General features: G+C 45.5%; 1 protein-coding gene across 1 annotated transcript in view; it reads left to right on the plus strand.

Moving 5' to 3' along the window:
• The window catches only part of LRRK2 (leucine rich repeat kinase 2), a 158744-nt gene that overhangs the window by 37705 nt on the left and 93634 nt on the right, over positions 1-27405 (plus strand). Inside the window, exons 14-19 of the mRNA XM_062195073.1 lie at positions 3482-3594; positions 15758-15902; positions 16024-16163; positions 18358-18486; positions 18561-18731; positions 24562-24820. Of these exons, the coding sequence (XP_062051057.1) occupies positions 3482-3594; positions 15758-15902; positions 16024-16163; positions 18358-18486; positions 18561-18731; positions 24562-24820 (957 nt within the window). The remainder of the gene's footprint in view (positions 1-3481; positions 3595-15757; positions 15903-16023; positions 16164-18357; positions 18487-18560; positions 18732-24561; positions 24821-27405) is intronic.

The following is a 27405-nucleotide window of genomic DNA, read 5'->3' on the forward strand; positions in this document are numbered from 1 at the left end:
TACCTTTACCTGGCTTCACCCTAGTGCTGCTTTCCCTCTGGCTGAGTTAGTTTTTCTGCAGTATAACCAACAGTATAACCACGTGCATCTCTCTGGCTGCAATGGTGTCTACTCTCCTTTAACTCCTACCTACACCTGTTCTCACCTTTATTTTACCCAGAAGCACATCCACATCACCTACTCCTCCATTCATTCAACACATACTCATTAGGTGCCTCTTCTGTTCTAATGAATGTGATGCTGTTGTGGTTTGAAAGATGAATGAGAGAATAGTGTGACTGTGCTATTACAGGAACTTAGAGATACACAGATAGGCACAAAATTTCCAAAATGTTTGTACCTTAAATAGACTTACCTTTAAATGCCATTTTCCATAGACTTGAAGCGACCACATGTGTAAAAGGCTGTGGGAGTCTCAGTGGAGGCAGGGCAGTGGGGGAGAGATTGGGATCCTTGCCGTTGGAGGTTGAGTAGCCCTGGCCGGGGAGGACTTTGGAAGAGCAGCAGATTCTCAGGGTCAGGGGCGGGGAGGAGTGCAGGGAGGCGGATGTGTGTGGAGTGCAATGTGAGATGCGGGGGAGCAGTGTGCTTTCTTCTGGAAGTCAGTTTGGGTTTATTAAAAGGCGTTTAAAACGTGCGGGCTCACAGCCAGGTTTTCAGTTGCTAACAGGAGCGCTGTGGTGCGAGATGACTGGCAGGGAGACTGCATGCAGGGCTCTTGGTGGGGAAGGGAGGCAGGGTCAGGGGTCAGGGTGGGCCAGGGTGGGGTCTGCAAGGTGGTCAGACCTGTGCGACGGGAAACTGGAGGGGCAGAGCTTTTGTTTTGTAACATTCACAATTCTTTGGAAGTTCCATTTTTTTCCCTTTAAAATAAAATCTTCCAGAACCTACCATTTTCTACAGTTACATGGGTATTTTGTGTTCCTGAGTCTAAGAGGACACTCAGTTTAAGAGGATACTTTCTAAAGATGCAGCTTTGTTCTGTGAATCTTTTTTGTTTTTAATCCCTGGTACCTTGAGCTAAAATAGGAGTTCATTCAGGTGTTTTTTGATTGAATGATGCTGTTCCATTCTTAGTTGTCAGCTAACGTTTGAAACTTAGCAGATATAATTGCATGAAAATACTGATTTTATTTTCTTTGTAGGTTACAATGAAATGACAGCAGCAACAGCAAAACCCCTTCAGTTTTCCCTTAAAGATGTCAGCCTTGTTCTTTTGAGGGTGGAATTGGGTTTTAAAGATAAGCAGAAGACGTTGAGAACCAAGGCGTCGAGTTAATAAGAGAACACTCGTTTAGCCTGAAAATAAGTTCTGAATGCAGTCTTTTCTTTCTTTTTTCTTACATGGACCTTGAAGCAGTGTTGTTAGTTGATGAGCTATGGATGCTCATGGAAAGGTGACTGTGGGCTGTGCTTTGTTTATGGAGATCAGTATTAGTAGACATGTAAACATAGAGTGTGTAAGTACATTTCTGTTAGGTAAAGGCTTAATCACCTGTTCAACTTTATGTTACCCTATCAAACTAGCACACCCCATCACACCATACTGCACTATACCACAACAACACAACACAGCACAGTGTTCTGCGTCATACTGTGGAATAGCCTGTATCGTGCCCTGTGTCGTGCCATAGCATGGTACTTGCACGTCACCCTGCACCATGCTGTGTTGTGCTGTATCGTTTCATGTATAGTTGATGACTAATTACATAACCAGTACCCCAGTATATTCAAGATTGAATATAATTTTTATTTGAACATTTTGAGGTTATTCTAAGATAGCCAGACATGCATCCACTTACTAGATGATATTTGGATGTCCTTAGTAACAGAGATGCAGGAGTTTCTATAATCAAGTATCCAGTAAAGAATTGCATGCTATATTTACTGTCAAATTTCTTTAATTTCTTTCAATCTAGTACTGCTACTTCCTGTTTTTTAAACATAACAGCTTATGAAGGTGATAAGCTGGTTGCTTTTATGAATTAATAATAAAGGTATAGTAGTTTTAATAGAATATCATTTGTCTCATTTAGTTCTAGAGGAAATAATATAAAATTCTTGAAGAGACTTAGGGCAACTGAACAGTATATAGAGGAGAAAGATGAAGATTATAAAAGTGCACTCATGGGAACAGTGAGAGGAATGGAGACCCTGGTATCTGCAGAAGCTACGACCTAGCACCTGAAAACTCTGTTATAGTCTGCTCATGTATAACGGGTAACAGTAAGAATAGCTAGCATTATGAGGACTTGACAGATGGGGAAATTGAGGAAGGGGTTGTCAAAGGTTTTAAGGTCACACCCTGTGTATGGAGCCAGATTTTCAGCCTGTGCAGCCTCACTCCAGGGTGGATACTTCTCATGCATTTGTTGAACAGCTGTTATGTGTGAAGCATGGGGCTTGCAGCTCTTGAGATCTGGGTGTGACGAGGCTGTGGATTCTGCCCTTGTGAAGTCTGTGGGGCACACAGTAGGCAGAGCTATTTGGTGGAAAGGAAGTTATCTGCATGCTGGTTGGTAAGACTGTAAGCAACACAGGAGAGGCCAGGCATGGGACTCGCAGGAATGTTCACCTGGGCACAAGGACACCGTTTGAGAAGACCCAGTGCATGGGTCTTGCAGTGTGTGCTACTTACAGGCAGTGGGCCACTGCCCAGCCCCAGGTGCTGTGCGCCCAGGAGCTGAGATCCAGACCCGGTGGCAGAGCTGCCGTGCAGGTGTGCCCTCTTCCCTGTATTCTGGGCACGGGGAAGGCTCCTGGCAGGTGTCGGCGTTCTAATTCTCGGATAGGCTATAGGTAGCCAGTGTATAGTTTGCATTAATACACGTTATTGCGGGGAAGTATTATAAATATGTTCCTTAGTAATCATTTCTGTTGTCTCAGATTTGGTAAACATTGCTGCATAATAGTCTACTTATCTATTGAATCAATTTGTTTGATTGTCAATTTTTTTTTAACACTTGTGGCTTTAAGGAATTTTTTTAAAAATAGTACCATTATGTAACACTTAGAAAATTTCTTAAAAAAATTAAAGAATGACATGCTTTCCACAATCATGATACTGCTTTTCCACCATTTTTCTGTCTGCGCTTTTCTGCCTACAATTCATAGCTGGCCTTTAAACATAGAGCTCCAGACAATTCAGCCTTTCTCTGCTTGGCCTCTGTTGCAAGAAAACTTTCTGGTGTCTTAAACCACAGTCTTCTCATACAAGAGATTGCCTGGTCCAGAAATCCCTCCCTCGTGGTCCCTTCTTGCTTCTTTAAGTGCGGTAAACTTCCAGACACATTGTGCTTCTTTGTATCCAGTGGCGAACTATGTGTATGCTTTCTTTACCACTCTTGAAACAAAGCATTGCACAAATGCATTGTTGGCTTCATCATGATCATTTCTAACAAGTGACAGAGTGCTCAGCTCGAATCTTCAGGAGAAAAGCCTGCTTTTATTTATTTGCCTCTCTGTGTGCTTTTGCACGTAGGCATGCCAGAAGAGTCCAGAGAGGAAACAGAATCTCAGCGGAACCTAAACGTGGTGAGAAAGCAGTGTTTCAAGAGTGACATCCACACACTGGTCCTCGCGGCTTTGAACAGGGTATGTCGAACACAGGCTTTCTTCCTTTACAAGGTCCCCTAGAAAGTTGAATGTGCAAACTCCAGGGCTTTTTCTAGGTTAAGTTTCCCGTGCTGCTAGGAAGTGTAGGAAGTGTGTGGCTGAGACCTGGAGAGATGGGGTGAGGGTTGAAGGAAATGTGCCAAGGTGGCCCGGCTGGAGTCAGGGTGCTGCTCGCTGTGGCCTTAGACAGCCTCCTTGTGAAGGCCAGAATCGTGAACCCCTGTGAAGCTGGGTGTGCAGCTCAACATGCTGCTTTCTCTCTTTTCTAAGATATATTTATTTATTTGAAAGGTGGAGTTATAGAGAAGCAGAAGGAGGGAGGGAAGGGGCGGGAGAGAGAGAGGGATGGACAGATATTCAGTCTGCTGGTTCATTCCCCAATGGCTGTAACAATGGGGGCTGGGCCAGACCAAAGCTAGGAGCCTGGAGCTTCATCCAGGTTTCTCCCAAGTGCTTGGGCCAGGTTTCCCAGGGGCATTAGCAGGGAGCAGGATCAGAAGTGAAGCAGCTGGAACTGGTGCCCATTTAGGATCTTGGCCTTGCAGGCAGTGTCCCAACCAGCTATACCACGATGCCAGGCCCCTCTTGTTTTGTTTTTCTCCCTGGTTCCCTGCTAAAAGTATCAGCCCATGTAGACATCCAGGGCACAACACCAGAGTTGTCTTTGATTCTCCAGGCTCATTGTCAGGGTTTCTTCCCATTGCTCAGGCGTTTGCGTTTCTGTGTGCCTCATAACAAAAGTGTCACTAAATCATGCTAAGTACAAATAAAGGGGTAGAAGGGAACCATGTTTATCTTGTGTAGTGCAATAGGTGTTCATGGAATTGAATTAACCTGCCCGGCGCTGTGGCTCACTAGACTAATCCTCCGCCTGCGGCGCTGGCACCGCAGGTTCTAGTCCAGGTTGGGGCGCCGGATTCTGTCTCGGTTGCTCCTCTTCTAGTCCAGCTCTTTGCTGTGGCCCAGGAGTGCAGTGGAGGATGGCCCAAGTGCTTGGGCCCTGCACCCGCATGGGAAACCAGGAGGAAGCACCTGGCTCCTGGCTTCGGATCAGTGGCCCTTTGGGGGGTGAGCCGATGGAAAAGAAAGACCTTTCTCTCTGTCTGTCTCTCTCTCTCACTGTCTAACTCTGCCTATCAAAAAAAAAAAAAAAAAAAAAGGAATTGCGTTAACCTAAGATGAGTTGGTTCTTTATAAAAGATACAAGAATAAAGATGTAAAGAATGATTAAGGCTAATGTTTTTATGGCAGGGAAAGAGGATTCAAAGTAATTAATTAAATAATTCCTTGTGACTTAGCATACTTTGATAAATGTCATGAATTAATTAGAATAGTCTCCAGAGAGATCTCTTGGATTTCTCAATTTAAGTTGAATTTTGTAATGTAATTTTCTCTTGTATGTTTGAATCTTGTCTACTTACACCTTGATATGATTTTTGATTATAGCAAAATATGTAGTAAAAGGGTCAAATTGACTTCTAGAAATACTTGTTAAAAATAAGGAGACAGAAGGAACGGAGCCGGCACTGATGAGCCCATAAGCAGGGTGATCTGTTCCCTTCTCTCTCGTTCCTGATAATCTGGCTGGGGAGCGACAGCCGTGCCTGACATCAGGTGTCTGCCCGAGCGTGGTAGGAGCTCAGGCAGATTTGGGAGCATGTTCTGGGAACACAGGGGAGGCAGTGATAAATTAGATTCATGATGAATGTCGTCAAGAAGGAAGAGGCTCCCGCAAAGCCCGAGAGGTGACTGTGGTTCCAGCTGGCTGCACTTTGCTGAAGCGCCCATGTACCAGGGTGGCATAGATGGCAGCGCTGCCCATCAGCCCTAAGTACGGTGACGGAGTCGCTGGGCTCCAGGGTCTGACCGTTTCTCACTACATCCAGGAGAAGTGACTGAGAACTGCCTCTTTTTGCCCCTCTCTGCCAGCACCTGAGCCTTGTCACACGGCCTCACTGCACAGTGGCTGTCGGTTGGTGCAGAGTTGAGGTCAAGGGGAAGCAGCGACAGTATTTTGTGCAGTTGTTTGAAAGGCTTAGATAGAGTGAAAGAGAGGGCACAGAGCCAGTGCTCATCCTCTGGTTCACTCTCAAGGTGCTCATTAGCAGAAAGCTGGAGCCAGGAGCAGAGCTGGCACTGTGAAAGGGGATACGACCTTTCCAAGTGTTGACACTGTTGCGCCCAATGCTTGCCCCAATAATGTTTTATATCAAAAATCTTGGCACTGTTATTCTGCTAATGCTTCACTGTGATTGAGGGAAAAAAGATGCTCTGAAAGATGAGAACAGGGCCAGCGCCATGGCTCACTTGGTTAATCCTCCACTTTGTGGCGCCAGCATCCCATATGGGCACCGGGTTCTAGTCCCGGTTGCTCCTCTTCCAGTCCAGCTCTCTGCTGTGGCCCGGGAAGGCATTGGGGGATGGCCCAAGTGCTCGGGCCCTGCACCCACATGGGAGACCAGGGGGAAGCACCTGGCTCCTGGCTTCGGATCAGCGCGGTGCGCCAGCCCACAGCGGCCACTGGGGGGTGAACCAAGGGAAGGAAGACCTTTCTCTCTGTCTCTCTCTCTCTCTCTCTCTCACTGTCTATAACTCTACCTGTCAAATAATTAAAAAAAAAAAAAGATGAGAACAAATGTTTTCTTTAGCTCTAAAATTCTGTGATTACAAAACATGAGAGGTTTAACGTCCAAATTTTATAGAAACAACGGGTAAGTCTAATTTTGTAGAACAGAACCCTAAATAAGGTGGAACTGGAGATTTGTATGACTCAGTTTTTCATTATTGCAATAAAAGGCCTGAGATAAGCTAAGTATGAAGGAACAAAAAGTTTATTTAGCTCAGTGTCTTGAAGGTTCAATGTCTAAAGGGCATGGTGCAGGCTTTGCTGTGTGGCAAGGAGCCCAAGGAAGATGGTAGAGCATGTCTGGGGGAAGGGTTTCCTGGTGACTCGGGCTCTCCCACTAGGCCCTCTTCCTGGAGCTTCTACCACCTGCCATAGCACCGCCCTGGGCAGCCTGTGGGGATCATTCAGGATCCAGACCTTAGCAAGACTCAACTAGGATTTACAAAGCGGAGTCTCAAGAAGTGTTCAGTAACGTGAATCAGTGTTAGGTACAGAAAAATGCATGTACGGAAGCCAAGCGGCTGCTGGGTCTGTCTGGAACATGTGTGCTGCACTCATGTTGGATCCTGGTAGCTTTTCCACGGCTGAGAACTTGGAGCTGCCTGTCCCAGAAACAGCTGTTTGGCCAGTGCTATCTCTGAGATCAAAGTGGAGAAGAGCACTCTGGGCGTTGGAGCTGCATCTGTGCTTGTATGTGCTGGCTCCTTCCTGGCTTGAGCCAGGGGACCCAGTACAGCAAGACCAGTCTTCCAAAGAAGTAGACAGAAATTGAAGAGCTTGTGGACTTCACAAGACCCTTGAGGAAAAACCTACTCAGTTTAAATAGTGGAGATATTTAGGTCAGTTGTAAATCATACATAGTCAAAGAGCTGATTTGTAAAAGTTACAGCGACAAAAAGAAATTCCATATGAGCAAAATTATAGATGGCTTACATGACCACAGAAACTAAAACTCGGGCACAAAGGATAAAATGAAGGCACGAAAACATAAACTTTTTAGGTGAAATGACTGATTTTTTGAGAATGCATATTGATTAGTATTTATGAACCTTTGATAAGAATAGCTAGTACTGGCCGGCGCAGCAGCTCAATAGGCTAATCCTCTGCCTGCGGCGCCAGCACACCGGGTTCTAGTCCCAGTTGGGGCACTGGATTCTGTCCTGGTAGCTCCTCTTCCAGTCCAGCTCTCTGCTGTGGCCCGGGAAGGCAGTGGAGGATGGCCCAGGTCCTTGGGCCCTGCAGCTGCATGGGAGACCAGGAGAAGCACCTGGCTCCTGGCTTCGGATCAGCGCGGTGCGCCGGCCTCAGTGGCCATTGCGGGGTGAACCAACGGAAAAAGGAAAACCTTTCTCTCTGTTTCTCTCTCTCTCTCACTGTCCACTCTGCCTGGGGGGGGGGGGGAGAGAATAGCTAGAACTTGCTAAACTAGTGTCAACTAGAAATTTGAAAGGAGAGGAGATACTTTGTGTTCTAGCTCCACCAGAAAATCAACTGTGGCATACAACTTGAGTAAATAAAATGCGGCAATTCTGGTACTGGAGGACGTGGATCAGCTCCCCGTAGAGGTGGCTCCAGGAGAGACGCCAATGGGAATGCATGGTGGGTACACAATACTCCCCAACCACTGGAGTGATAGGCTGCTCGCCATTTCCACTGCGACAGCAGCTTTGCTGCCGTTTTAGGGAACAGGAAGCTGAATATTTCCCTTCATCTTTTTCCCCAAGCATGTCCCAGACGGATGAGATTTGAGGGTGGTAAAATGTAAAAGGCATGTGTGCATATGAGAAATTCTCAATGGTAGTCATCGCTGATGTAACTTTATTTTATTTTCAAGATTTATTACTTATAGGGCCGGCGCTATGGTGCAGTAGGTTAATCCTCCACCTGTGGTGCTGGCATGTCATATGGGTGCCGGTTCTAGTCCCGGCTGCTCCTCTGCCAATCCAGCTCTCTGCTGTGGCCTGGGAAAGCAGTAGGTGATGGCTCATGTGCTTGGGCCCCTGTACCCATTGGGAGACCTGAAAGAAGCTCCTGACTCCTGGCTTTGGATCGGCTCAGCTCTGGCCATTGCGGCCAGATTTATTATTTATTTGAAATGTGGAGTTACACAGAGGGACAGACAGATCTTCCCCCTGCTGGTCCACTCCCTAAATGGCAACAATAGCTGAGGCTAGGCCAAGTTGAAACCGAGTCTGGGACTCTGTCTGAGTCTGGGACTCTTTCTGGGTCTCCCAAGTGGTTGGCAGGGACCAAGCACTTGGATCATCTTCTGCTGCTTTCCCAGGTGCATTTGCAGGGAGCTGGATCAGAAGTGGGGAACCCAGGACTGGCACCAGTACTCATGTAGGATGCCAGCATCACAGGTGGCAGAATGCTGGCCCCCACTAAGTAAATTCAAAACAGGGAAACTTTTGTTGAAGAGAAAGGTGGTAGTATCTATCAAAATGAAAATGCTCTTGTTTTCTGATGAGTGATTCCACTCCAGGCATTGATAATGTACATGTACACAAAGACTTAGAGACACTCATTGACATTGATTAGAAGAAGAAAAAGGTGTCAGCAAAGTCAGTACTTTGATGGTGACACTGCAGGCGGCAGCTTCACCTGCTATACCACAGCACTGGCCCCAACATGTGATGAGCTGTGGGCAAGGCATTGTAAAAGGAGACTGTGTCATTTCCAGAACAGACATTGAGTAGGCTGGTGGGGCATGTTCTGGAATATTCTCTCAGACTGACCTACAGTGTGTGAGGCATCTTTGGATATAATGAGCAGGGCCCCTCTTGGCCTGCAGCGTCCAGGTTGCAGAAGTAATCCGAGCTGTTCATCATCTGCTAGGAAGTGTGTGTATTGTTGCTGCCGCTCACTGTTGTCTGTCCTGAAATGTATTGCCCTTCCATAGACACTGAAAAGACATGTCATCTTAGCTCCAAAGTAGCTAATTCTGTGTAGGAACTAAAAAACCACAAGGCGAGATTCCTAATATGCAACTGTGGAGAAATCTCCACTTTTCCAGAATACGAGGGTATCCCCCAGGTGTCCATTCATCTGTGTCATCACCCTTTGCACATTTTCTGGTGCAGTCAGCATAGTACCATTCTTTTATTTTTGAAAATTTATTGTTTGATCTGAAAGTGGAGTTAAGTGGAGTGAGAGAGAGAGACTGAGACTTTGCCTTTGCTGGTTCACTCCCTGGGCTGGCCAAGGCCAAGGCCAAAGCCTGGAGCCTGGAGCCTGGAGCCTCTTCTGGGTCTCCAGGTGGCTGCTGGGACCCAGTGACTTGGGCCATCCTCCGTTGTCTTTCCAAGAGTATTAGCAGGGAGCTGTATCCACAGTGGAGCAACTGGGACTTGAACCGGCACCCTTATGGGATGCTAGTATCACTGCCAACAACTTTACCCACTATGCCACAACACCAGCCCCATGATCATGAATTTGTTACACAGTTATTTTACAATTATTTATAAATTATTTCAGGATACTGTATTTTTTCCTTTTGGCTTAAGTATTTATTTATTTGAAAATCAGAGTTAGAGAAATAGAGAAATAGATCTTCCATCTGCTGAATCACTCCCCAAATGGCCACAATGGCTGGGGCTGGGCCAGACTGAAGCCAGGAGCCACAGAGCTGGCCCCAGTTCCACTTGTTAATGTCTTCTCAGCCTTACTCCTGTCACTAACTGTAGCACCACTTGTTTCAGATTATTATCATATAGTGTTTGCTTTCATAGCTCCAGCTGTACAAAATTTCTTAATAGTTAACTTTGTGGGCCCTGGAGTCAGGATAATGCTGGGTTAAAATCTGGGTCTACCATCTGCAGACTCTGTATCCTGGACAAGCTACTTAGTATCTTAGTTTTATTATGAATAAAATAGAGGTAATAAATGATTTTCCTGGTAGGATTATTAGAGATATTTTATGGTGTATTTCATATAAAAGTATCAGTACAGTGCTTGACACATAGAATGTACTCAATACATGCTAGTTAATTTTTTTTTTTTTTTTTTTTAATGATTGTGCCTCCTTGGAGGGTGATTGGTGATGCTGACTTGTAAACTTCTCCAGGCTGACATTATTACAGCCATTCTCTGGGGGGCAGAATTTTGAGATCTTGCTCTGCCAGTGATTTATTTATTTATTTATTTTGACAGGCAGAGTGGACAGTGAGAGAGAGTGACAGAGAGAAAGGTCTTCCTTTACTGTTGGTTCATCCCTCATTGGACGCTGTAGCCGGCACGCTGCGGCTGGCGCGCACCGCGCTGAGCCGAAGCCAGGAGCCAGGTGCTTCTCCTGGTCTCCCATGCAGCTGCAGGGCCCAAGGACCTGGGCCATCCTCCACTGCCTTCCCGGGCCACAGCAGAGAGCTGGACTGGAAGAGGAGCAATCGGGACAGAATCTGGCGCCCCAACTGGGACTAGAACCCAGTGTGCCAGCGCCGCAGGCGGAGGATTAGCCTATTGAGCCGTGCTGCCGGCCTCTAGTTAATCTTTTTTAAAAAGATTTATTTATTTGAGAGGCAGAGTGCCTGCACTGTGGCACAGCGGGTTAACACCCTGGCCTGAAGCACTGACATCCCATATGGGCACTGGTTCGAGACCCGGCTGCTCCTCTTCTGATCTTCCTCTGTTATGGTCTGGGAAAGCAGTAGAAGATGGCCCAAGTCATTGGGCCCCTGCACCTGCGTGGGAGACGTGGAGGAAGCTCCTGGCTCCTGACTTCAGATCAGCACGGCTCTGGCTTTGCAGCCAACTGGGGAGTGAACCATCGGACGAAGACCTCTCTCTACTCTCTCTGTGTAACTCTGAGTTTCAAATAAATAAGTAAATCTTAAAAAAAAAAAAAAGTGGAGGGGAGAGACAGAGATCTTCCATCTGCTGGTTCACTCTCCATATGGCTGCAAAGGCCAGGGCTGGGCCAGTCTGAAACTCTGAGCTTCATCTGGGTCTCCCCAGGATTCCAGGAACCTGGGCCATCTGGTACTGCTTTCCCAGGTGCACTAGCAGGGAGGTGGATTGGAAGTCGAGCAGCAGGAACTGAAGTGGATCCTAGGTGGTGGCCTTACCTGCTGTGCCACAGCATGCGCCCTACTTGTTAATTTTATTGGTATTAAATATGAAGATGTCTTTTGATTCTGGCTGTAAAAGACAGGAATATCAGAGTATTCTGATTTTCACAATGCTGCTGACTACTGTTAGGTATTTTTTATATTCTTTCTATACTAATGGATTGCGACATTGGCAGAGTATACAATGTTTGCGTTCCACTTCATAACCCTGTGTTTCCTCAGCTTGCCTTCGTCTTATTCCTACAGCTGCACAGAATCAGTGTCCACCTCAAGTGCTTTTGGTTTAGTTTCTCTTTTCTAATCTGAATGTCCTTAAAAAGGTTTCATTTCCCACTTATTTTTAAAAAGATGTTTTTTAATGTTTTTAACGATTTTATTTGAGAGGTAGAGTTACAGAAAGACAGACAGAGACAGAGAGCAGGAGCTACAGAAAGGTCTCATATCCATTGGTTCACTCCCCAAATGGCTGCAGTGGCTAGAGCTGAGCTGATGCAAAGCAAGAAGTCAGGAGCTTCTTCCAGGTCTCCCACATGGGTGCTCAACCACTTGGGCCGTCGTCCACTGCTTTTCCATGAGCATTAGCAGGGAGCTGGATTGGAAGTGGAGCAAGCAGGACACGATGGAGCACCCATATGGGATGCTGGCACCCCAGGCAGAGGCTTTGCCTTCTGTGAAACAGCACCAGCCCCCTTTCTAAATATTTTAATATTCAGAGTTTTTGTTATTGTTGTCTGCATATTTAGACTATTGAAAAGAGAGCATGGTTGGTGTTAAGATGTCAGTATTTGTAGGCATCATTTCCCCATATCCTGGTACTGATAGATGGGTGGAGAAGTCTGAGACCAGCTGCATTTGCTTCTTATTTTTAAATGAGTTGTTTTATGTTGTTGTTGTTTTTAGGTTTTTTTACCTGACTCCCTGAAGGATTCTTTATCTTGAAATCCAACCGCTTAATTAGGATCTCTCTCAGTGTTAGTCCTGGGATATGGTACCCTCATTCTAGCTGTATCTAACTTTTTTTTCCCTGAAATGTTTCCTTGAATTGCATCTTTAAATATCCATAAATTCTGCTTTATTACTTTATCTCCCTTAGAGGATATCAGTCTTATGATGTTGGACCTCTTTTATCTTAATCCTCTTATTTTTCAGAGGATATGGAGGTCACTAGAATTTATTACCCATCTACTCATATTCATGATTACCAATCCATACCTTTTTTACATTTCTCAAGAGCAAAGATGGGATTTTTAAAGAGAACAGGAAGCAAGAAACAAAAGCCCACAGCATCTGGGAGTAGTAGTTCTTCCTTGAACCTGGTTACCTGTAGTTGGCAAAGAGGCCAGTGTGGGCAGCTTCCCGTGGAGCTGGCAAGTTAGTACATTCATTCCAGAAACCTAGTCAGTTATTCATGGCCAACATGTGAAAGGATGTGGGGCATAGTTTTTCACCTGAAAAACATCGGCTAGGTAGAAATGAGTAAATTGCCCTTCATCCTAACATAAACAGCGATGCAGAAAAGGTCCTGCTTTCAGGGGGTGCTTTAGATAAGTGCAGGAAGTCTCAGGAAGCCCTGCGAGTATCACAATGTCATGCATACATAATAGCCGTATTGTTTTCAAGGTTCCTGTATTTTTAAAAATGAAATATACATCTGAAGAGTGGTTGAGAGAGAGAGACAGAAAGAGATCTTTTATTGACTGGCTCACTCCCCAGATAGTTGTAACAGCCAGAGTTGGGCCAGGCCAAAGCCAGGAGCCACGAGTTTCTTCCAAGGTATCCCATGTGGTTACAGGGGCATCATCTACTGATTACCCAGGTGCATTAGTAGGGAGTTGAATAGGAAGTGAAGCAGCCAGGACTTGAACTGTCTCCTGGACATGGGGTGTGGGTGTCCAAGCAATGGCTTAGCCCACTGCATCACTGTCTGGCTCTACCCTTCTAATGAATTCTAATGAATTCATTTAAGCACAGTCATAGATAATCTTGTGAAACTCTGATTTCTTTTTGTGCATAGCTGAGTTAGAGTTCCTGTTAGAAGTCATTAATGATTATCAGACTGGACCTGAAATGGGTTGAGACTAGGGCAGGTCAACGTAGCAAGGACCAATAGTTGATTTAGAAGTTTGTTAGAGGAGGCACTGGCTTGCAATGCCAGCATCCCACATACAGCACTAGTTGGAGTCCTGGCTGCTCTATTTCTGATTCAGCTCCCTGCTGATGTGCCTGGAAAAGTAGCAGAAGATGGCCCAAGTGCTTGGACCCCTGCCACCCACATGGAGACCCAGATGAAGTTCCTGGCTGCTGGCTTCAACCTGGCCAGCCAGACTGTTGTGGGCATTTTGAGGGAATAAATTGCTAGATAGAAGCTCTTTTTGCTTGCCTTCCCCAACCCTCCCATCACTCCACCTTATAAATAAATGTTTTTTAAAAAATAAATTTCTTAGAGGTGAAGGTGTTAAAGACAGAGATAGGTGCTTTATAGATAGTGGTTTGATGTGATGTTAACACAAAAATAAGCCTGTGATAAATTTTGAGCTTTGCATCACGTGTGGCTATGTAATCTGAAGGGCCCAGTATAGAATGAAAGTACAGGGCCTTTTATGTGAGAATTACTGATATTTAAACCCAGGGACAGCACAGCATTAAAGCAGCAGTGGGGCCCTTGGAAGCACGGAGTTGTGTGTGATCACGCAGGTGTGCACCTGGGAAGCTGGCTTGCCTGGCCAGCAGGAATGATGGCGCTGGTAATTGAACACAGATGCATGGCAGTCTGACTTTTTGTTTTGAGAAGTTCCAAACATTTGACTTTGAACCCCTGAGTTTAAGGCGCTGGTGTCAAGCAGAGAGAAATAATGGACTTTGAGCTTAAGAGGCTGGAACTTGGGCGTTGAATTATCTACTAAAGCTCCTGGTCCCACTTTTTTTTTTTTAATCAATCCCTGGAGAGTTATAGTATGTCTACAGCAGAGGGCTTTTGTGAGGGCCAAGTGAGCTGATGTACAGGATGTGCTTTTAAGTTGTCTGGCACACAGCAGGTGCTTCCTAGGAGCAGGCTTTGTGACTGCTGGTGCTCTCGCTGTTGTGCTTGGCGCCATGTGGGTGAATGAAGCCCCACCACGAATAGAAGAGCTGTAGGAACAGAGCTCTCAGTGAAGTCTGCAGCTACGGGATGATATCAAGGAGATGAGCCAGTGAATGATAAAGTTTGAGAACAGTGAGGGGAGGGTGGGATCACGGAAGTTAAGAAAGTGGCCGTGAAGCCGGTGGATGGCTTTGCTTTGCATGGTTTTAATTCTGAATGGTCAGGCAGGAGTCTTGCTGTATGAAAGGGAAGGTGGGGAGAGTGTGGTGGTGCTGGGTGAGGACTTCTCTGTTCATGAGTTCAGAAATGAAGAGGAAGTGACACTTTGATGGAAGGGCACGCCCGGTACGGCAACGTCTCCCTCTCTCGAGTTTCATTGCTGAGCGCTCAGCTCACAGTGTGCTCTGTGGCCCTGTGGTCATCACTCAGTTTACTGCCTGGGCAGAGTTGATTTTTTTCATCTTCTTGGTGGCCCTGTGAGACCAGGATGGTTTCACTGGCGAGGAAGCGGAGACAGACACTGGCTGGACCTCCAGCTTTGCTTTGTGTGGCTCTGGATTGGTTATATTTCTAGGATAACCCCCGATTCACCTTTTCTGGATCACTGTTACAGCCTTCTTTTAGACAGTCCTGAGATTCACACAATTGAAACCCAAGTTTTCTTGACCTTGAAGCTGATGCACTTTCACGCCTAATGGAGTCAGTCAGTTGGAAATAGTGATGGGGAAGAAGCACCAGGGCAGGCCAGGCAGCAGGTGCCTTGTTCATCTCATGGCAGAGTTGACGGCCAGGCTGGGCAGCAGGGACCTAGGAGCAGGGCACGGTGGGGGTGGGGGGCACCAAGTCAGAACCCCTGGATGGCACTGAGTGACTAGACTGGGAAAGGGATGAAAGTCTGTTCACAGAGAGGGTGGCAGTGAGAAAGGTTGGAGGGGCTGGGTCTAAAGCCCTTCCTGCTCCATGGGTGCCCATGGTGGGGCAGGCACATGTGTGGCGATGCCATGACATTAGAGATGCTCTTGTTCCCGCACCTTGCAGTCAGTGTCATTTCAGGAGACGTTTCTCAACCCTTCTGTCCTTAGCGAACCCGTGTTATGATGGCATCGGAGTTGGTTTGGATTTTGTGAGAAGAAAGTTTAAAGAAATGCATGTGAAGTATTGAGCACGATGCCTCATATGTTCACCTGCTAACTCTTGCCTTTGATAATCAATTAAAGTGGTTAGTAAAAGAAGACAGAATAAAGGGTACTGATTTGTGTTTGGGTTTCTTGATTTGTGCTTTATTGGAGTCTGACTGGTTTTAACTCAGGTGCATATTAAGACTTCATTTTGAACAGCAAATAACCTTACATCCTCTTTTGATTTTAGTTCATTGGAAATCCTGGGATTCAGAAATGTGGATTGAAAGTCATGGCTTCGATAACGCATGTTCCGGATGTGTTAGAGTTGCTATCGCTGGAGGGTGCTGTCGACACGGTGCTGCACACGCTGCAGATGTACCCGGATGACCAAGGTCGGTGCATTGGATCTTCACAGGCCACTGGCTGCTGGTTGGATGTCTTCAATTTTTTTTTAATCTAGTTTTGAGCTGTAAAGCAATGAATTTTATGTGCATTTTTGTCTTATTCTCCTAGAAATTCAGTGTCTGGGTTTAAGTCTTGTAGGACGCTTGATTGCAAAGAAAAATTTATGCACAGGAACCGGGCATCTGCTGGCGAAAATTCTCGTGTCCAGCTTGCAGCGGTTCAAGGACGCTGCTGAAGTGCAGTTGAAAGTAAGTGGGGTAGCCTGGGCTGGTGCCGTGTGCAGAGCAGCTGGCATGATTGCCGATTTGCACTCACGGGCATTGTGGCTCTCTTCATAGTATTTCCATCGTAGATTGGATGGACTCTCTGGAGATCCAGTATGCAATTATTAAATTTCTGAAATCAGCATGTTTATTAGATAATGTGTGGAAGGACTCCCAGCGAGTCTATTGCTTATTTGCTGAGTTTATTTGCTTAAGGTTTAGGTAAATAAAAGCTGCAATTATTCCAGTTTGTCACCTTGTTTTGTCGGATGCTTGCTTCTTCTTGTGACTGAGCTTGTTGATTTTTTTTTTTCTTCCAGGAAAAGAATATGTATTTTTGAACATTTTCATCAGGCAAAATTTAAAAGAAACATAATAACCGTTTTTATAAGAATTTCAGGATGTTGGGCTAAGCTTATTGCAGGAGAGTTTAGGAAATGAATTGTGTTTCCTATTTGTGTATGTTTATGAAAGAAAGAGTTTCTGTAAGAGTTTCTGCCTTGGTTGTGGTTTTTCTAATGTTGGAGTTGGCATCCTTTAGAAACGACACTCAGCAAATATTTTCATAAATGGCAGCTTTGGGCAGGAATGAAAATATCTAGGCTGTGACCTTGGCACAGACATTATCGGTAAATTGAGATTATGTTTTTTAAGTTATAAACTGCTGAACACACAGCGTTCTCAGATCGGCAGAAACAGTGCGTTTTGTGACTCTTGGTGCAGCATGCCTCAGGCTAGACGGCTGAGAGCCAAGGCATGAAAAGGAAAGGAGATGGTTTTGTGCTGCAATGCCGCGCTCTGTTACCATGGCGTAAATTTTAGGATCCCTATTGTAGCGGTTGGAAGCTGTCAGCCATGGGCTCAGTTGGGCCCATCATCGTATTTTAGTTAGAGGTTTATAATTTGAGCTGTGGGCCTAGGACACGCCCACCACCACCACCCGGCCTTGCTGTGGTACACAGCGGAGTTCGCAGGAAGCGGCTCTGGGCCCGCGAGGCCGCGGCCCCCAGGCTTGCAGCCATTCGTCACCTTTGCTATGGTGCTAGTGAGCAGCTGTAGAAACATGGCCTCTTCTGAGCTCACAGTCATCTTAAGCTTTAGATGATTTCATGAATATGCTGCATTAGAGGAGCTAAGATAGTAAAAAAGATAAACAATTAAGGTAACTTTGGTGCGTTTTCCCAAGCTAAATAATCCTCAACACAGAAACCCAAGCTCTGCTTAAACATCCTGTGAATTGAGAGGCCAGATGGCTCTCAGGATGTGCTTGAGGTTCTGAGAAGGGACAGGGCTAGGTGCCTGCACTGGCAGTTACGACGCTGCTGGGTTGCTGGCATTCTGCTTGGGAGAGCCTGGGTTCGAATCTCAGCTCTGCTTCTGGTGCTCGCTTCCTGCGAGTGGATGCCGCGGGAGGCTGCAGGTGGTGGTTTAAGAAGCCCCACCGATTCAGTGGTTCTCATCCGGAGTGACATATGGCTTTCAGCCTGTAGCCAAGGCTTCAGATAGGGATCTTTCAAAACCAATTTTACAGGAGTTGATTTTTCCCTGCATTGATTGTAGATGTCAGCATCATTTTGTTCTCTGTGTACCTGCTGTTTTTCTTTTATAAAGACTTATTTATTTATTTGAATGTCAGAGTTATAGAGAGAGGCAGAGAGAGGGAACAGGGGAGGAAGGAAGGCAGAGAGAGAGACAGAGAGATCTCTCATCCTCTGATGAAGTCCCCAGATGGTGCAGTGGCTGGGCCTAGGACAGAGTTAAGTCAGGAGCTGGGAGTTTCTTCTGGGCCTCCCGTATGGGTAGCAAAGGCCAAAGTACCTGGGATGTCCTCCCTGCTTTCCCAGGTGCATTAGCATGGAGCTGGATCAGAAGTGAAGCAGCCAGCACACTAACCTTTGCCCATATGGGATGCCAGTGTCGCAAGTGGCAGCTTAACCTGCTACACTGCCACACGGGCCCTTCCTGTTACATTTCTTAACAGGGAGAGAGCAAAGATTATTCATAGGATTGTTTCAATGCTTACAGCATAAAGTACAAAAGCAAAAATGCAGGGATTTTAGTAAATGAACATAGCAGGAATGAAAGAGCACATACAAAGCTTCTGCGTTACATTACTCTTTTATTCTTTAGGCTCATGATTGTTCATGTTATGTTAGTGTGACTTCTGGTTCATTTGCAGGGTTTTCGGACCGTCTTAGCAATACTTGAATTGTCAGTGTCTTTTTCCAAGCTGCTTGTCCACCATTCATTCGATTCAGTAATATTCCATCAGATGTCTTCCAGTGTTACGGAACAGAAGGATCAGCAGGTACGGTGCTGTCTACCTGTCATGGAGAGGTTTTGCATTTAGCTGTCTCTAATGCTCTTTCCCGTTCTGGTTAGTTTCTAAGCCTCTGTTGCAAGTGCTTTGCAAAGCTGGCCATGGAGGATGAGCTGAAGAATGTGATGCTGCAGCGGGCCTGTGATCAGAACAACAGCATCATGGCGGAGTGCTTGCTGCTCTTGGGAGCTGACGCCAACCAGACCCAGGAGGCCACTTCTTTAATTTGTCAGGTGACTACTGAAGGCCTCACTTCTGTCTCCGCTCTGTTACTTGGTCCTCATACTGTAGAGCTCTTACATTGTATTCTGGCTTTTAAAAAAGGATTTGTTGAGATATACCACAGATTGTGCAGTTCAGATATTTAAAGTGTCTTACCCAGTGGGTCACAGTGTTTTTAAGAGTTGCACAGCTGTCATTGCAGTCAGCTGTGGGACATTTCCGTCCTGCACAGAGACCTCCTTCTCCGTTAAGAGTCGCTCCTGTTTCTCTCCGCTTCCCTGGTGCCATCTGTCCCTCTCCCCATGCCCTAAGCAATCACTTACCTACGTTCTTTCTCCATGCAGGTGCCTGTTCTGGGCACTTAAAGCAGTTGCTTCTGTTGACGTGTGGTTGTGTGTCCTTTGACCAACATCTGCACATCCTGCTCTCCCCACCAACCACCTGCTGGTAACCAGAGCTCTACTTCTGTGGGGTCCACTCTTTTAGCTTCCCTGTGTGAGTGAGATCATGTGATGTTTGTCCTTTTCTGTCTGGCTTATTTCACCTCACACAGTGTCTTCCAGGTTCATCATGCTGTCATAAACAACAGGATTTTTTTCTTATGTAATAGTCCATCATGTATGGATACTGCATTTCATTTATCTGTTCATCAATGGATAGACACGGGTTGATTCCATTTCTTATTATTATAAATAGTGCTGCAGTAAACATGGGGATGTAGATGTCTCTTGGACAGATTTAAATTTCTCTGAATACGTACACTCTTTACTGGGACTGCTAGTTCACAGTGGTTTCCTGTTTTTAATATATTAAGAAACTTTGTACTGTTTGCCATAATGGCTACACTAACTTACATTCCCACCTGAAATAATGTGTTTTCTTTTCTCCACATCTTCCCATACAGCAACACTTATTACTTTTTTTTTTTTTTTGAAAGGCAGAGTTAGAGAGAGAGAGACAGAAAGGTCTTCTTTTCTGTTGGTTCACCCCCCAATTGGCCACTACGGCAGGCGCACTGCGGGCGTCGTGCTGCGCCAATCCGAAGCCAGGAGCCAGGTGCTTCCCCCTGGTCTCCCATGTGGGTGCAGGTTCCAAGCACTTGGGCCATCCTCCACTGCACTCCCGGGCCACAGCATAGAGCTGGACTGGAAGAGGAGCAACCAGGACAGAATCCAGCACCCCAACCGGAACTAGAACCCTGTGTGAGCTGCGGCGCCGCCCCTCTTATTACGTTTTGTTATCTTCTATCTGCACTTCTCTGATGATTAGCTACCTTGGGTATTTTTTCATATTCATGTTGGCCATTTTTATGTTTTCTTTTGGAAAATGACTGGTACATCTGATAATCTTGACTGCACATTTTAGCCGTTGACTGCACACTGGCTTGGATGTGGTCCTTCAGACTGGCAGAGCATCCGCCCTCCAGCCCAGTTCCTCATCTGACTTGCACACCTTGTAGGCTGAGAAGCAGCCTTCACCTGTGTCTCACGCTCCATCTCTCTATGGCTGGCTCTCTAGCCATGCTGTACAGGACCCACGGTTCTAGAGGGTTGATCCTTTTCCAACCCTTTCCCCCTGTGTTTAGATTCTCTGTCTAGAGGGTTCTCTAAGGGCTGGTCCTTGTGATTCTACATTACATGACCCTGGGGTATAGTAGCAGAGATAATCTCTGCTGTTGGCACCCCCAAAGTTGCATGTCCCTCCCTCCTGAACCCTGCTCACCCACATCTGCCCGCTTCTCCTACTGGTTCAAACCTTACTCCACATTCTCTTCCTCGAAAAGCCCTCCCACACCCACAAGCCTTCAAACACAATGAGAATTCCCTTCTGCAAGTCCATGACAGATTCTGTGAACTTCCTGAATATTCTGTGGGTTGTACATAAACAGAAATATACACTGTTCATCTTTGTGTCATTCCACATCCCCCGTTCATTGCTTTACATTCAGGGTGTAGATGACAAATGCTTTCTACAGTGTCTTACCTGTGTTGAGGATTAATCTAAGTTGCATGATTTTTAGAGTTTATAATGACATTTGGGTAGCCCCGTGTCTATTTCCAAGAAATGTAATGACATTTCAATCAGGCAATTATGTGATGATTTAATATACATTATAAAATAATAAGCAGGGTACTGTGTCTTCAGATAATTTATTGTTAAAGCCCTACTTTATTTAATTTCCCACTTACCTATGGATTACAGTTTGTCAGCTATAAGATGAACTTGCTGCTAATTAGCGATTGACCAATTGAATGGAACTTGGAACTCAGTTCATGCCCTACTATGTTTATGCATTAAAATCAATATTCAAATTATTTCAATTAAATTAATTTTAAGCAAGCAGCAATGAAAATAGTTACTTCCCTATGATTAAATGTAAATTGGTTCCCTCAGTAATTTAATTTTTACAGTATGTCTTTTACGTGAAGATCATTGCATTCATTTTTACTTAGAGATGCTGTAAAGAAACTTTGCCACCGCGTGACTGCCTCGCTGGGAATTGTTTTCTTCCTCTCTCAGTCCACTCAGATCCTTCTCTGGAGGCAGCTCTTCGTTGTGTGGCTCTTCCCGTTTTCTTTTGGACTTGATGTGCTTGTCGTCACTTTACGCTAAACCAGATTTGCATTTCCAGGGATTATGTGTTCAATTTGAAGAATTTATCCTAGTTGTCAGGGGTTGTTTGTATCTGGCATCTTATAAGTATTGGTTAAATAATGTGAATAGAATTGTGTAATAAGCTTTATTTTGAGCAAGTTCAAAGTAGGAAGTTTGAGGCTGCTTCTTCATTACCAGGAACTTGCATAATTAAGGAGAATTACATGATGGACTGCATGTGTTTAGTGCAGAGAGTGGAGGGTTGATGGCAGGAAAGAAAGTACATGGATAGGCTGTTCAGTCATGGTGGGGAGAGCACATCGCACAGGGTGTGGATGCAAAGGCTGAACTCTGTACGGTGCTCCTCCCCACAGGGGTGCCGCTGTAAGAGCTGTGCACAGCTCACACCTAGACAGCCTGGCACTGGGGCCCAGGGTTGCAGTCACTGTGCAGGGAACACAGGTACCTCTTCCTGGTGAGGATGGAGGAGCTGCCACCCAGTGGTTCACTCCCCAAATGGCTGCAACGGCTGGAGCTGGACTGATCCAAGGCCAGGAACCAGGAGCTTCTCCAAGGTCTCCCACATGGGTATAAGGGCCCAAGAACCTGTGCCATCTTCCACTGCTTTCCCAGACCATTAATAGAGAGCTGGATTGGAAGAGGAGCAGCGGGGACATGAACTGGCACCCATATGGGATACTGGCGCTGCAGAGCAAGGCTTACCCTATTATACCACAATGCTGGCCTCAATAGGTGCATTGTAAAGAGATCATTCTGTGTTTTTGTCAGCATTTATTTCTTTGAGGGACTGTCTTATGCTTGTACACCTCTTTCTTTGGGGCACCATATACTTCAAGTTGACTTGAATAGTTTGGGTTCCTTAAAGAAAGAAAATTCCCTCTACCATAGCGTGAGGAGTCTCCTTTTTGTGTAAAGCACAGTGCTGGAAGATTAGGAGAGAGTATGAAAAGGGCTTTGTCTTTTGAGAGAGTGTCTTTCTAACTGTGTGTGTGTGTGTGTATGTAGGTTGGTGAGAGAATGAAGCATAAGACACATTTGTACCAAGTAGACAGTGGGTGCTCTAACCCAGACCTGAGAGCTGGCCAGGCCACCAGAAAGGCGTCTGTGGGTTGTTTTTTCCTTCCTTTCTTCCGTCCCTCCTCTTGCTCCTCAACTGCCTCCCTCCCTCCCTGTCTTCCTTTTTCATTTTACTGTGGGCCTCTTAGGAAGATGTCAATGATTTGCCGGTTGGCGAGGTCTCAGCCCAGGGCACGGGCTGGCCTTCTGCAGCACAGCTGGGGTTGTATTCTTTCCCACACCCTCACGCTGTGGTGAGAAAACAGACCTGTGCCTGGTTCTGCTGCTAGGTGCTGTGTTAAGCAGGATGGGCTGGAGCAGGATGAGGAGGGGTGTGTGTGGCTGGGGAGGACTTTGCCATGCAGGAAACTTTGAAGCTGTGTCTTTGAGAGCAAGCAGAGTGGGCATTTGGGGCAATAGAAATAGCATACAGGAAGGGGCATGCATGCATTTTCTTTCCTTCCTTCCTTCCTTCCTTCCTTCCTTCCTTCTTTCCTTTCTTTCTTTCTTTCTTTTTTTCTTTCTTTCTTCCTTCCTTCCTTCCTTCCTTCCTTCCTTCCTTCCTTCCTTCCTTCCTTCCTTCCTTTCTCTCTCTCTCTCTCTCTCTCTCTCTCTCTCTCTCTCTCTCTCTCTCTTTCTTTCTTTCTTTCTTTCTTTCGAGTGGACAGTGAGAGAGAGAAAGGTCTTCCTTTACCGTTGGTTCACCCTCCAATGGGCGCTGTGGCCGGTGCACCGCGCTGATCTGAAGCCAGGAGCCAGGTGCTTCTCCTGGTCTCCCATGCGAGTGCAGGGTCCAAGGACTTGGGCCATCTTCCACTGCACTCCCGGGCCACAGCAGAGAGCTGGACTGGAAGAGGGGCAACCGGGACAGAACCAGCAGGGTTATGGATGGTTAAACCACACAGTGGCTTGTTCATGGATCCAAGGTTGATGGATGGAAGATGGGTGATCCAGGGACAGGTGGGCTTTGAGTGCCATCCCACCATAGCACTTCCCCCTCCAACCCCTCCAAGCACTTCAATTCCAGAGGAGTCAAGAGTTGCTCACAAAGGCCTTGTCTCCCCACCTTGTATATAAAAATTCTGCATAGTACCTGGCATATAATATTTCTGCAGGCTATTATTCTCATCTTCCATCTGGTAGAACATCCCATCCCATCATGCTTCTGAAGCCGTCATGCAGCGGGCCAGGTGCATCACAGGCCTGGGTCTCACTCCGTGTGCTGAGGCTGCTGTAGTCTTTCCAGCCCCTGGCATGGGACCCCACCCTGAGCACTCGCTTCGAGCACAATGCTCAGAGACAAGGTGAATCTTTGTGGAGGTTTGTTGTGGTTTTTTTTGTTGTTGTTGTAAAGATTTATTTTTTATTTATTTGAAAGACGGAGTTACACAGAGAGAGGAAAGGCAGAGAAAGTGAGAGAGGTCTTCCATCCGATGGTTCACTCCCCAGATGGCATCAACGGTCAGAGCTGTGCCGATCCAAAGCCAGGAGCTTCTTCCAGGTCTCCCATGTCGGTGGCAGGGGCCTCAGGACTTGGGCCATCTTCTGCTGCTTTCCCAGGCCATAGCAGAGAGCTGGATGGGAAGTGGAGAAGTTGGAACTAGAACCAGCGCCCATATGGAATGCCAGTGCTTCAGGCCAGGGCGTTAACCCACTGCACCACAGCGCCAGTCCCATGTGGATATTCAAATTCCAACCCCCAGGAGCTCAGGAACTGCAGATGCCAGGGATTGTCCATGCCTGTGGCGGTGGGAAATTTACCACATTTCTCTTCTCCCAGTGATTTCCTGCCACGAATGCAGGCAGGGTAGGAGCAGTGACTGTATTGGGACACTCATTTCTCATGTCGTCCAGCGAGCAAATAGGAGCCCTGCAAGGGTGGGAAGCTGGCATGGCTGGTGGAGCCTGGACACAAACAAAGGTCTCGACTCCAAGTCCCTGAGCTTTTTCTCCCAGCTCTCACACACGACATTATCTGATTTATGCTCCTCTTGTGTTGGTGGCACTAAACTCAGGGAATTTTCTGTCTGTTTCAAAGGTCATTTTTACCTTCTTTTACTTTGTTTGCATCTAAATTTGTGATGTCCTGAGAAATCGCCCCACCTTGAATTTTCCTGTCTCCCAAAGGGAATGCCCTCAGGTGAGTAATTTGTCTGTTTTCTTGAGCAGGTCTGTGAGAAGGAGAGCAGCCCCAAGCTCGTGGAGCTGCTGCTGGACAGTGGGTCCCGGGAGCAGGACGTGCGCAAGGCACTGGCCATCAGCATCGGGAAGGGCGACAGCCAGGTCATCAGCCTGCTCCTGAAGAGGCTGGCGCTGGATCTGGCCAACAACAGCATCTGCCTCGGAGGATTTGGCATTGGAAAAATTGAGCCTTCCTGGCTCAGTCCTTTATTTCCAGATAAGACATCCAATTTAAGGAAACAAACAAGTGAGTTTTAGCAAGGATATTTTGTGAAATTCTTAATTCCCTTGGTGGTTTTGGTGTCACTGGTCTTGTAGTTGGTATAGTTGGTATTCATTCCAGTTTGATAGACTCTAAGCAAAAAAAAAAAAAAAAAAAAATACAAAAAAATACTGAGTTTGGGTTTTGGAGTGGGGCATGAAATAAGTGAAAGTGATAGTACATTTAGGTTCTTTATGAGAGCGCAAAAGAGTAAAAGAAAACAATCCAGTGGGATAGTTACAAGGGATTGTTTTCCTTTTTTCATCTTGCATTATTTTCATAGAAGTAATGGGTACTCATTTTAGAACCAGAAACCCAAGAATGATAAAGAAAAAATTCTTAGTTTATCCTGTACAGATGCTTAGAATGGATACTTTTCCTAGACTTTAAATATGTATGCAATGCATAAATATCTAGTTTGCATTTTCAGCTTAACACATACTTTATATTTCAGTTAGAGATATGTTTTCTTTTTTTAATTAATTAATTTTCATTTTATTTAAAGCTAGTTGGAGACAGGCAGACAGACTCATCTTCCCTCTGCTGGTTCGCTCCCCAGATGTGTCCAGTCAGAACCAGCAGCCTGGAGCTCAGGGTGCATCTCACCTGGGTGGCAGAGACCCAGTGCTTACAGCTGTCACCTGCTGCATCCCAGGGTATACATTAGCAGGACGCTTGACTGGAAACCAAATAGCCTGGACTCAAAGCAGGGACTCCAATATGGAGTGTGGGCATCCCAAGATGTCACTTAACTGCTATACCAAAGGCTCAACTTTTATTTTGTTTATACTTTCAAGTTAATTTATATTTCATATACATATTATATTATTTTTACTACATAGCTTTTATTTAAGGTATGCACACTTCCTGCGTTTCATAAATACAACTTAAGGAACACAGTGATTCTTCTGACCCTGCCCACCCTCCCACCCACATGCCCATCCTTCTTCATCCTCCTCTCCTGTTCCCATTCTTATTTTTCACTAAGATGCATTTTCGGTTAATTTTATACACATGAGGTTAACTCTATACTAAGTAAATAATTCAACAAATAGTATGGAAAAAAACTGTTCCTCAACAGTTGAGACAAGAGCTATTTAAAGTCATTGCATCTCAAAGTGTCAATTACGTTTCTATGGATTACCTTTGAGGATCTATTAATTATCACAGATCAGGGAGAACATATGGTATTTGTCCTTTGGGGACTGCATTGTTTCACTAAGTGTGATGTTTTCCAATGTCATCCAGTTTGTTGCAAACGATAGGATTTCATTTTTTTTTTTTTACATTTAGTATTCCATAGTGTACATATCCCATAATTTCTTTATCCAGTCTTCAGTTGATGGAGATTTGGGTTGATTCCCTGTCTTAACTATTGTGAATTGAGCTGCAATAAATATGGGGGTACAGATAGCTCTTTCATATGTTGATTTCATTTCCCATGGGTAAATTCCCAGGAGCAGGATGGCTGGGTCATATGGTAGGTCTGTATTCAGATTTCTGAGTTATCTCCAAACTGTCTTCTACAGTGGTTACACCAGTTTACATTCCCACCAGCAGTGGGTTAGGGTACTTTTCCCCCCACATCCTCACCAGCATCTGTTGTTTGTTGATTGCTGTGTGAAAACTATTCTAATGAGGATGAGGTGAAACTTCATTGTGGTTTTGATTTGCATTCCCTGATGGCTAGTGATCCTGAGCATTTTTTCATGTGTCTCTTGGCCATTTGGATTTCCTCTTGAAAAATGCCTCTTTAAACCCATTGCCCATTTCTTAACTGGGTTGTTTGTTTTGTTGTTGTTGAGTTTCTTGAGCTCTTTATATATTCTGGTCATTAATCCTTTATCAGTTGCATAGTTTGTAAGTAATTTCTCCCATTCTGTTTGTTGTTTCTTTGCTGACTGCTTCTTCTGCAGGCAGAAGCTTCTCGATTTGATATAATCCCATTTGTCAATTTTGGCTTTGATTGCTTGTGCCTCTGGGGTCTTTACTAAGAACTCTTTCCTATGCCAGTGTCTTGCAGGGTTTTCCAGTGTTCTCCAGTAGTTTGATGGTATCGGGTCATAGATTTAGGTTTTGATCCATTTTGAGTGGATTTTTGTGTAAGGTGGAGGTCCTGCTACATATTTCTGCACGTGGAGATCCAGTTTTCCGAGCACCATTTGTTGAAGAGACTGTCCGTGCTCCAGGGATTGATTTTAGCTCCTTTGCCAAAGATCAGTCAGTTGTACATGCATGGGTTAATTTCTGGCATTTCTATTCTGTTTCATTGGTCTGTCCATCTGTTTTTGTGCTCGTACCAGACTGTTTTGATTATAACTGCACTGTATTATGTTTTGAAATCTGCTTTTGTGATCTTTCCAGCTTTGTTTTTGCTGTATGAGGTGGCTTTAGTTACTCAGAGTCTCCTGTGTTTCTGTATGAATTTAAGCATCATTTTTTCTACATCTCAGAATGATGTTCTTCATATTTTGATTGGGAGTGCATTGAATCTTTGAATTGCTTTCATTAGTATGGACATCTGGATGATATTTATTCTTCCAGCCCATGAACCTGAGAGATTTTTTTTC

Source organism: Lepus europaeus, chromosome 6 (genome assembly GCF_033115175.1).
Source record: "Lepus europaeus isolate LE1 chromosome 6, mLepTim1.pri, whole genome shotgun sequence".
Taxonomy (NCBI): Eukaryota; Metazoa; Chordata; class Mammalia; order Lagomorpha; family Leporidae; genus Lepus; species Lepus europaeus.